The following is a 12,581-nucleotide window of genomic DNA, read 5'->3' on the forward strand; positions in this document are numbered from 1 at the left end:
GGAGGTCAAAAAAAAAAAGAAAAAAAAAAAAAAAAAAATTTCTTCCAAGATTTATTCAAACAATTTTTATTTAACTGAACAAAAAATTAAGTGTTAATTATAGAAATGCAAACAATAAGGCTGTAGGAGAAATAGATAAAACAATTTCCACCTACGTGGAAAGAAAGCATGCTGTGTATGTTGTAAAATAAAAACGGTGTTAATTAAAAAACAAATCCCAAAACATGCAAACTTAAAATCAGTGAGTGCGAAACAAATGTGTATAGTTAATGGATTATTTCATTATGTAAATTTGAATAAGTAATTACAAGTGTAGGTAGAACAGTCATGATATTAGACACGAGTTCAGACACTCATGTATGGCTTCAAGAGCATTTTGATAAAAAACTAAGACAAAGAAAAACAGAAATGCAAAAGGCTAAGATCATGTTTATCCAAAGAACAGCTGTAAAATATACATATTATAATAAAAATATACAAAAATAAATTATCTAAAATTCCAACACACACATATATATATATATATATATATATATATATATATATATATATGCACAGTTTCAAAATTACTTGTATGGGCTGAGCAGTTTCCAAGCCAATCCAGATTTTTCATGATTTTTGGATAAAAAAAAAAAAAGCGACTTCAAACAGGTCAGCCAAACATCATGATGAGCAGGAAGCAATGATAAACACGCATCTCATCAATTTAGAATTTTATTTCTTCTTAAACTTGAAAGTATTAATTGTTTCTTCTAAAGCAAGAATAAAAAAGAATTCAACAGTTGTGGATTTAGGCAGAGGCACCAATGAATGCGACCAAAATGATATTTGTTGACAGGAAGTCTTCCAAGGTTTCTTTTAACACACTAGAAATTGTTGCAGAGCAAATTCATAAAATAAATTCTTCACCAAATAATTCAAACCGCTATGTTTCATGGTTAGCAAATGAGACACTTGGATTGCAGAGCAAGTTTCATTTGTACAATTAGTTTAAATGATTTCAGAATAAACTTCAAGCTTAGATTTAGTGAAACTGTCATAACTACACCTTCATGATCTTGATAAATTCATAAATGACAAAACCCAGAGAAGTTTTCTTAAAATTTACATATACAGAAAACTTTCATAGTAGAGAGACACAACTTTAGTTATTTTGACCTCAAGGAATGGGTTTTTTTTTTATAACTTAAGCATGACAAAAAAAAAAAAAAATCATTAAATCATCCAAAATATGGAATACTTTTCAAAAATCAACTCAATCTAGTTAAGCGACTTGAAAATCTTGTTGACTATAATATTTCAGATGACTGACATGTGCAACTAAGTGAGGGAGGAGGGAAGAAAAACAAAGGAAAAACAGAAAGGAAAAAAGAAATGGGGAAAAGAAGAAAAAGAAAGGGGGAAAAGAAGAAAAAGAAAGGGGGAAAAGAAGAAAAAGAAAGGGGGAAAAGAAGAAAAAGAAAGGGGAAAAGGGAGAAAAAAGAAAGGGGAAAAGGGAGAAAAAAGAAAGGGGAAAAGGGAGAAAAAAGAAAGGGGAAAAGGGAGAAAAAAGAAAGGGGAAAAGGGAGAAAAAAGAAAGGGGAAAAGGGAGAAAAAAGAAAGGGGAAAAGGGAGAAAAAGAAAGGGGGAAAAAAGGAAAAAGAAAGGGGAAAAAGGAAAAAGAAAGGCGGGGGGGGGGGGGAGGAAAAAGAAAACGACTAGTAGCAAGTGTATAAAAAAATGTTCGGACAAGAGAAAACATCAAACTAAAAAAAGTCTAAAAAGAACGATGTATTAATTTAAAGTTTAGTAAAATCTTATTTCTGTTGGCAAGAATCTGATTATAATAAATCATGTATCATGTATTGTAGCAAAGATCCACTCTCTCCACTTGGTAAGTAACATTTGTACAGGTGCACAGTGAATGTTCCACTTGTTGAGAACCTACCTGGTTGTAGGTGTTATTTCAAAGTTTTCCTTCTCTCAGACTAATTACCCCAACAAGGCTAGAGAGTCCAGTCCACCCTACTATTTTATCCATGCTTGTAACCACTGCACGATCACCACTTCCTGTATTACTTGTTAGACAGAAACAAAAACATGCACATTAAGAAATCATGCTGCGTATTGAGGTTTCTAACACAGCTGAAATAGAAAGAAATCTGACTTGGTACAGGGCAAAGACGACACTAGGAAGAGAAACAGAAAATCTAAACTAGTTTGATTTTCAAGATAAAGGTACACAAAACCTATGTAAACAAATCTCATTAATTGTACTCAAGCTGGTTTGGGTAAACAAAAAATATATATATGGCGGGAAGCATTGCGCCTGCAACAATAGAAGGAGCGAATGTAAAAGTTGTTTTAAAAAGAATTGGTCAACTAAATATCGAAATAAAACCTTTAGCTTTCAGCAGACAACAGTACAATGGTGATGCCGTGCATCAGTTACCTACCTGGATTGCAGGTAGAAGAATTCTCAGCGTATCTTGTTTGGATTTGAGACCGAAAATGTTTGCACAAGGTAAAGAACAGAAACGATCTTAAGTATTGGTGGGTAGAATGAAGTGGATTTATTGGGCAGGAGATTTTTTTTTTAACAGACAGAAAAGTGCTTAAAGCACACAGCATATTCATAAAAAAAAAAAATAAATAAAAAAAAGCAACTTTTTTGGGAAAGAACAGAAAAAAAAAAAATACTGTTTCTTTCATGACAAAAACATTTAATATGCATATTTTAGTTTCTATTTACTGTTATAGTTTTTTTTATTGTAAAGAAATATTTGACTAAAATGTCAATATAATTGCTCTTAAAGGTATTTCATAATATACAGAATGTAATTTTATTCGAAACCAAATCATTTTTTAAACTCTTGCAATAAATAAAAGACCATCTAAAAAACAAAGGTTATGCATACTCCCCACCCCACGGACATTCCTTGCTGCAGCCATCTTCAAAATTGCAGTCCTCAGCCAAACTACTTATGTTCATTTTGAATGGAGCTTATAGCAAAGTAAAAACTAAAGCAGATTCGAGGAGTCAGGAAAAATTCTTTATATCAGCAACTTAAAGCATTTTTCTAGCATGTTGCTTCATTTGAAAGCAACTTATTGGGATACCCAAATCATTCAGACAAAGACTTTTATGCCCTTTAATATTTTTTAAAGTAAAGAATATATCAGTTGTGATAAAAAGCAAATAGTTAACAATAACAGCAGAAAAATCTTTCATTTTTTTTTTTTTTTAAAGACTGCATAAAGAACTATTAGTCAGAATATTTATGCAAGGGAAACTTAAATTTTAGTAATTTGCACAAGCATTTAAAGTCTTCAAAATAGCATCATCAGCCTGTATTTGAAGACTTGAAAAATTTTCATATTTAAAATTTTTTTTTTTTTTTTTTTTTACAAAGGCATCACCACTTATCAAGGCCAAGAGGCCACTCAAGGATAAGGGTTAAAGAGTGTACAGTAGACATTGGACAATATAGTAATCATTAGTAATGAAAATTTGGTAAATTTGAAAACTTATATAGAACGGCTCATCAAGAACTTATTTACGTTAGACTTGAACACAACCATATTGTAGTCAGCCGGAAAGCAGGAAAACGGAAGACAATTCCACAGGCGTGCAGTTCTAAGAAAGAAGCTTTGTTCATGGAATCGTTTAGGTTTAGGCACAGATAAAGAGTGGGGGGAATTATTGATAGTGTGTACAGCTAGACGAGTGTTTCTTGTGAAAGTTTGGCGAGGGGGGACCATAGATTGAAGCTCAGTTGAACACCTTCCATGAAAATAACGATACATCAGAGACAAACTCGCAACATCTCTTCTGTGAAATAGAGGTTGCAAGGAAGAGAAAAGGACATCTCCTACGAGGCTACGAAGTCTATTTTGAACTCTATCAAGGCAGGACAAGTCCTTTCTAGCAGCTCCTGCCCAGATGTGGCAACAATATTCCATCCTTGGACGTACCTGGCTCTTATATAGATAGAGAATAGCATCAGCAGTGAGATATTTACCGGATCGATAGAAAGATCCCACCATTTTTCCAGCGGCCTTGGCAACAGATTTGATGTACGTGTTCCATTTAAGATCAGGAGTAAAGGTCAAGCCCAGAAGCTTGTCAAAACTTGAGGCCTCCTGAAGACGAGAGCCATTCATTTCAATTGATGCCAGATGTGGGATCAGAATGTTGATGTAAAGAGAGAAGCTTGGTTTTAGATGCATTAAAAGTAACCAGCCACTCCTTTCCCCATTGTACTACATGCTCAAGATCAGAGGAGAGAGGATTGGAGAGAACTTGGTCGTTTACTGTCTTAGATGTGCTACCATAAATGGTAGTGTCGTCAGCATAAATGTCTACAAATGATGTAAGGATGTGATTTGGAAGATCATTAATGTAGATCAGGAAAAGAGTTGGGCCCAGGATGGACCCCTGAGGGACACCGGCATTAATACTGTGAGCTTCTGATTTTTGCCCCTCAATTACTACTCTTCTGAAACTATCAGAAAGAAATGATTTAATAATTGAGAAGACATTTCCAGCTATACCATAGCTAGAGATCTTATGAAGTAAACCTTTATGCCATACCCTATCAAAGGCTTTAGATATGTCAAGAGCAACTGCCCTAAAAATGTGGCCTCCGTCGAGAGATTTGCTAATCCTATGAGATATAACTGTAAGCACATCTGCTGTAGATCTAGCAGAACGGAAACCATATTGAGTGTCACTAAGGTTATTTTTGTTGAGATGGTTGATATTTTCTACAAAATAAGTTTACATAACATAAAATACAATTGTACTGTGCTGTAGTTACTAAAGACGGTTATCTCATGAAGATGGTTATCTCAAGAAAAACCAAATAAATTATAAGTCAAAAAACATCGATAGAGGTAGAATTTTACCAGCAATTTAATGCTGTTATGAAAATTAACTTTTGATGTCATTTAAGAGTTCATTTATCAGATATCAAAGTAAAAAAATGGATTCTACATTACTGTTTTGGCATATTTGACACTTGGCCATGATTAGCAGGGTTAAGGTTAGCTAGCAAAATAGTCTTTCTCAAGATGCATATTTACAAATGTTTTTGTCACAATATTTACACTCACCAATTCAGAGAAGAAAATTTGTTTACACAATTGAAGAAAAAAGTCACAGAAAGTGGGATAGATTTAAAAAGAAAAAAAATAATTACAGAAATTTGCCACAAGGCAGAGAAAAACAAAAAGGGTTTTTAAATTGACTACAACAATGAGGACCAAGTGAAGAAGTTCTCGCACTCACTGTGTTGTTCATAGCAGTTTGGATATGTTCCCGTATCTGTAGTATGTCCTTAACTAATGTACTGGAGCCTTTGTCTTCCTACAAAAACAAACCACTTTATTTACAGCTAGAGTTACATCAATTTTGTAAGGGAACAGGTTTAATTAAAACAAACACAGCATTATTTACGCTTCAAACTGTTTTCATTTTTATTTCACCCTTTGGAATTTTATAGTCAATGTTTTCGCTGCTTTACTAAGTGCATTTTGATATTTTAGTTATTTTTTGTTTCCTCAGAGATTGAATTCACTCTGGAAATTCTGAATGTGTATATTTTTTTTCACAAATAATTCTTTTGACGCTTTAAGAAATTTGGCAAAATAGACTAAAGTACCAAGTAACTAATTATCATCATAAGTTGGCCAGATTAGATTGTGGTAATAATTTAAGTCCTAAAATTAAATCAACATCACTTTTCTTTTTTTTTTTTTTTTTTTTTTTTTTTGGTGTGAGGGAAGAGTAAATTTGATTCAATACTGAAAGTAACAAAATCTAAAGTAGGAATGTGATTTTTATCATGAATAAGATTTTTTTTATCTAAATATTAATTTACTTGTCCAGTGTCACAAAAAACAAAACCTCATTCACAAACATTAATGAGAAATGAATTAATTCCCTTTATAGTCACTTTTTATCAGTTAAAAATCATTAAAACCATTTCCTCTCCAAAAATTTTCAAAGAAGAAGAAGAAAAAAAAAGGCTGTTTACAGTTTTAAATTGGCTATTTTATTCTATATATATATATTTTAAATAGTCAAGTTGAGGAGACAGATTTTTTTTATTATTATTATAAATTCTTTTAAAAAAAAAAAAAAATGTGCAAGTGAATTGACATCTGTTATAATTTATATTGAAATTCAGAAAAAATGTGTTATGTTAAATTTTCATAAAAATATAAATTTTTTAAATCAATTCTTTTTAGCTTTTAAAAAAGGAAGAATTTTCTAAAAAAAATTGTTTTAAATTTGTCATTATTGAATTTTTTATTTTATTTATGCGTTTTAAAAATTTTCAACTACTATGGATTTTCCACAGGTTTCACTAGTTTTTATTATGGTTTACTAAAAAAAATATGTAGCATAGATAATTTGAGTGATTGGGGATTAGATACATAAAAAGCAAATTAAATAAATTGAACAAAACAAAAAAAAGGGGGGGGGTACGATCCCCAACTTGTACAGGTTAAAATATCAGCCTATCTACAATAATTATGGAGTATTAAGTAATCCATAAAAGAATTGATACATTTCATTTTACTACAATTAAAGAAAATTTTCTAAGGAAATAAGGTTTATTAATTAATTATGCACTTCAACTTGGGACAAAAAAAATTTTTTTTGACAAAGACTAAAAGGTTAAGAGTTAAAATTATTAACCAACATAAAATGTCTCAAACAAGGCTTTTCAAATAATGTCAGGTACAGAAACTGCTAAATTTACACGAACCGCTTTAAACAAAGACTTCTCTCATTGAATGATACAAAAAAAAACAAAACAAAAAAAAAAAACATCAAAAGTCGAATTCAATAGATGACTTACTTTAACATTTTAATACTTCATGATTTATTTATTTTTTTTTTATTAGTGCTTTTTTATTCTCAACTGGCAATCAGAATAAAACATTTGGAGTCTGATAAAATGCAAATGTATTCTAAGAAACACAATAAGATTAAAAATTCTTTATGTAAATTATGTTGAAAAGATTGTTTTGACGTCATCATTCTTGTATCTTCAATTTGTATACATTTTTGGAGATTTAAATGCCCTCCCTCCCTTCCTCTACTGATTAGTAACCAACATAAACTACATTATTTCAAACAGATTTGAAGTACATGTTTTATGGCACATAATGCTGAAAGAATACCTATTGAAAATCATTCTTTAAATTAAAGCTAGCATTTTATGAAAACTAAATACTCAATGTCTTTCTAAAAACTTCCCAACTGTATAAAAGAAATGCAATAGATCCATTTCGAATCAAGCTTAGCCAGGAGTCCATAATGTGTGTCTTTATCCATTAACACTTCTATGTTGTGCACTGTTTAAAAATATAGGTATTATATAGAGGATTAACTTTATTTTGCGGTTGTTAGCTACAAGCTGTTTTTAGTAGAAAGGCATCATTGTTCTCCCACATGCAGCACTGGGAGATAACATTTGTTCAAAAATTAACGACAAACTGACAACCTCTGTGTGGCAAGTTCAAATCCAGTTTGTTCAACAGAAATACTTTCACTCAACACAACCTTCACAAGTACCCAATATCTTTCTAAAAAGATGCTAACTAGTAAGATATCAGAGAAACGAAGAACAATAATCATCTGATTTACACAAAATGAGTGAGGCTCAACACAGCACCTAGTATTCCCAAATAGTCACCCATGTTGCTTAACTTTGGTGATCTAATGAGAATCCACATGTTAATTTATCAGAAATCTGTATCTGGATTCAGTATTTCTTTTTTTCTTTTAGATGAAAAATTTCACACAAGTAATTTTAAGAAAGTATGCAAAGAATCATCAAACGTTTTTCCTTTTTTATTTGTTCTTAATCTTTAGTTAATCAGAAAAGTTTTTAATGATTTGTTTAAAGAAATTTAGTTCCTGCCCAAGATTCTTCCCATATCAACAAACAAAAAGAAACATTCTGTATGATGCACATACCCGTGATAAAACAAAAATATTCTAAAAATCATGTAAATTGATCAAATAGTTTTATTTTTATAAATTTGTAAGTGATTAATGAAAATTTGTAGGTATTGCAACATAAATTTAATTTATATATATATATATATATATATATATATATATATATATATATATATATATTTTAAAATTTGTAAGTGATTAATAAAAATTTGTAAATTTGTATATATATATATATATATATATATATATATGAGAGAGAGGGAGAGAGATATTTTATAATTTGTAAGTGATTAATAAAAATTTGTAGGTATTGCAACATAAATCTCGCAAGTCTGAATTATTTTTTAGTTATCTCAAATTTCTTGGGATTATTTTTCAAAATGGTGAGCAAGAAGATCGCTCCTCGATTACTCATAAAATTTGATTTTATTTATTTAAAAAAAAAACTACTGGAATAATTTACACGATTTTTGGAATATATTTTTGTCTTGTCATGGATTCATACATCATTCAATTTATTTTTTATTTATTTTTTAATGTATAGGAAATTCTAGATAAGAACCAGAAATCTTTATAAAGTATGGTAAAACTTTCTTAAAAGCAGAATCATTTAGAATGTTTATACTTTGATTTGCATCCAATTTAGAAAAGACTGTTAGAGCAACGATAAAAATGTATCGTATATATTGTTCATGTGCATTTTAAGACCAAAAATTGTGTCATTTTAGGTATCACCTGTGTATAAGTCGACTAGATTCTAGACGAGTTAAATGGTCCGTCTCATGGCTCTTGTACAGATAATTTTCTTTTTGTTGTTTCTTTTTTTTTGTAAGACATTATAAATTGTTTCTTGGCATCCGCGAATGATAATACATGAATTTATGCAAGTGTGGTCTATTCAATTTTCATATATAGAACCAACCCACTGCACACTTACATGCAATGAACGCAAATGTTGCTAATCAGACATTCTGATCAATGACATGCTGTAGATTGCAGGCGCAATTACTGTTTTTAGATATAATTTATGTCACGTACCATGACGTAAACGCATACATTACACGAACCATAATATACCATAATAATGTGAACACATGCATTTTAAGTGCCATTAAATGGTCTCATTAAATAGTTGAAACTTGTTGAACTTAGGGGAGAACGACATATCGTAAACACTACACTTCCTAACCTACTAAAAATCCGTCATATCACCGAATACATATCTAACATAGGCCCATAGCCACGTCTAGAGTGAACATTGTGAGAGCTATTCCAATTTATTATTAAGTCTCTCACTGAAAAATCGCATGTGTGCTTACATGTTGGGGTTCGGAAGGAGAGCGATTAATTAGTAGGATTACCAGTATATATCGAGGGCACAAATAAAATGGCGTTTTCTATGTTACGATCGAGTGCCGAGTTGCTCTTTAACCACATTTCCAAAAGTATTACCTATGTATAAATTAACCCCTCTCCCAAAATAACCTTAAAATTGTTTCCCAGTTCGACTTATACACAAGTATATATGGTAAATAAAATTAAAAAAATTATTTTAGGCATTTTATCAGTTAAAAATATTCGATAAATTTTCAATTCAAATTTATTACATTTTCTTTGCCATAAGTTTTGTTTATATAAATATATTTTCAATTTTAAAATTAAATCTTTGCAGATTAAATCATTCCATTTTAAGAGATTAATTAAGGAAATGTTTTAGTTCAGAGAAAAAAGTCATAACAATGATTTTTTTTTTTGAAGAGGATAAAAAAATTAATCACAAAATAATTGAAGAATCATAATATACTAGCAGGCCACCTGGCATTGCCCAGTCATAAAATACGCATAAATATTATATTTTAATTCATACAAACACCAAGACCTATGCATGTATGATATGTATGTTCTTTCTAAACAGTTCACTTCTTGTAAGTAAAAAATACTAGAGCTGAGATTGCAACCAAAACCGAAAAAGACAGCGAGTCAAGTACGATAACGATTACACAATCTTTAAAAAAGATTTTTCAAACCTACATATTTTTAACATCTGTTAACTACTCACGCATACACATTCGTGAAACAGTTGAAATAGATAAAAATACGCCTCCCACCCCAACCGTATCAATTTTTCAATTTGACTCCTTAGTTTTCATCCAGAAAAGAGTTGCTAAATTAAGTTTTTCACATGTCTGAATATCCTAGATACCAAATTTCAAGTCTGTAGATCAAAAATTGGTTGACTATAGGTTAAGAAATGTCCTCTAATACACAGTGTTATAGATATATAGATTACTAACAGTTTAGCCCAGCTTTGCTTGGGCCCTATGTACTGTTCATAATTTTATGTGCATATATATATATTAAGTTTGACTCATGTCCAGGTAACCTACATTTAAAATTTCAAGTATTTAAACCCAAAATTGGCAGAGGAATTTGGTAGAGTCTGCAAAGGTCAACTCTTTCAACTTTGACCTCTTGCAGACAAATTTTCGCCCAAAAACTGATTAAAAAGCTTGCTGCATGTCTGAATACCCTTTATGTAAAATTTCAAATGTTTAGACCAAAAATTGGCTGAGCGGTCCAATTTTTTTTTTTAAACTTTGACCCCAATTTTGACCCCATAACATTTGTTTTGGGCTCAAATCAAGTTAAAAAGTTTGATACATGTCCAAGGAACCTACATCTAAAATTTCAAGTGTTTCAAAGGAGTTTGGTAGAGTTTTCAAAGATCAAATCGAACTTTGACCCCTTGACAGCCAAATTTCTAGCGAAAAAACGGATTAAAAAGATTTTCCCAAATGTCAATACCCCTTATGTCAAATCTCAAGTCTGTAGACTGAAAATTGACAGAGTAATTTGGTAGGGAAATTTACACAGACAATTTCATCTTTATAGCTATATAGATATAAAAGAAAGTGGTCTGTCCGGACAAATCTCAGAAACTAGCAGAAATACAAACCATATATATTCTGATTTAGTATGATCTCAATCATGTTATGAAAAATATACTGTAATATTAATTTTAAATCATCAGAGACCAAATTAGTGAGTAAAGTCAGGAAAAAAAGAAAAAAAAAAGGTTTGTTTATTCAATAGATCAATGGAAATAAATTTTTTAAAGCTATTTCCTTTGAACCAATTAAGAATTGCAAATCAAGGTTGTGATTAAGAGTATATAAGGGTCTTATTTCTGGGCAACACTAAGAGCAGAGTGCACTAATCTATTATATAAGAGGCAGTTGTCTGTAGGTCAAGCTTAAAAAAAGAAAATAAAAACAAATAAAATATACTTGATTGTCATTTCCATAGATGAATAATATATAAAATTTAAAATAAAAGTTCATTCTTTTGGGGTCAACCGGGCCAAGTTTCGTCAGCCAAGCAGCTATCTTATATACTAGTTTGGAAGGAAAATGCCAACTAATTCTCCAAGGAATCTATATAGAAGAGAGTTGTCTGTGTGTATGTGCATGTACAGAGAGACAAATGAAATGGGCAGAGGAGAAAGAGTGGTTGGAGAGAAGGAGATAAACAAGGAAGTAGACATAGAAGTTTTAATAGAAATATGTCACTTTTGTCCGAGTTAATGCTGAGTAGGCCTGCTAGTGTTAAACAAATACTAACAATTGGTAATCTACCATTTGAATTTTCACCTAGAAGTCCAATGTTCTGGAAGACAAACTCTTCTAAATAGTCATTACGGAAAATGGAAGAAAAAGGGTGAGAAGTTTAGAGAGAACCCAAAACTGTTTTTCCAAAAGAACAAAGAATCCAAACTGCTCATGCAACACTCAATAGATATGGACAGAGTAGAGATTCATTTAGTTGAAATGAGAGATAAAATTCATGCTACTATTTAAGAAAATTCTGGAAATTCTTTGGTTAAAAAAAAAAAAAAAAAGCAAAGATCAGAGATAATGAAAGTTAAGACACTCAAAATTATTTCTATTGGAAGTAAAATCCAAATAAAATTAAAATGGAAAAAAAAAGTTGTCCAAATTTTCATTCCCTTTCTGTAAAACAAAAAAAAAAAACAAAAAAAAAAAGAAAAAAAGAAAAAAAAAAGGAAAAAAAGAGTAAAAACAAAAATTTAACAGCAAACTATCACCAGAATGCATAAAAACAGAATGAATATATATATATATATATATATATATATATATATGAATGACAATTTTGGCTATATAAAAAAGAATTTTAAAAGCAAACAAATATAAGGCCTTAAAATTATTTCTACATATTTGCTAAATAAAAACAATTTCACCCATTTTAAGGATTAAAAAAAAAAGAAAAAGATCTTTATAATACTATTGTTCAAATACCAAATTATATTTTTAACTGCTTAATTGGCCATGGTGAGGACTCTAATCATTCTATTCTTGGTTTTGTAAATGGAAAGAGATGGGAGAATAGAGAGGATAAAATAATCATTTAAAAATAAAAGGAATGGAAAGGGTTTACCCACAGGATCAGTGATTAAACACTGCTTTGGAAAAATAGTGTGTGTGTGTGTGGGGGGGGGGTAATTACATTAAACCATTACGTCCTAGGTTATCCAATTTCTTTTTTTTACAATCAAGTGAAAACTAATAAATAAAAATGGGTTAGAATACACAAAATGAAAGGA

General features: G+C 30.5%; 1 protein-coding gene across 1 annotated transcript in view; it reads right to left on the reverse strand.

The window, feature by feature from the left end:
- LOC145294029 (elongation factor 1-delta-like) overlaps positions 1-12,581 on the reverse strand; it is a 46,642-nt gene that overhangs the window by 19,621 nt on the left and 14,440 nt on the right. The window contains exon 3 of the mRNA XM_080141011.1: positions 5,270-5,347. Within this exon, the coding sequence (XP_079997137.1) occupies positions 5,270-5,347 (78 nt within the window). The remainder of the gene's footprint in view (positions 1-5,269; positions 5,348-12,581) is intronic.

Source organism: Euprymna scolopes, chromosome 15, assembly GCF_053919585.1.
Source record: "Euprymna scolopes isolate OS-2025 chromosome 15, ASM5391958v1, whole genome shotgun sequence".
Classification (NCBI taxonomy): domain Eukaryota; kingdom Metazoa; phylum Mollusca; class Cephalopoda; order Sepiida; family Sepiolidae; genus Euprymna; species Euprymna scolopes.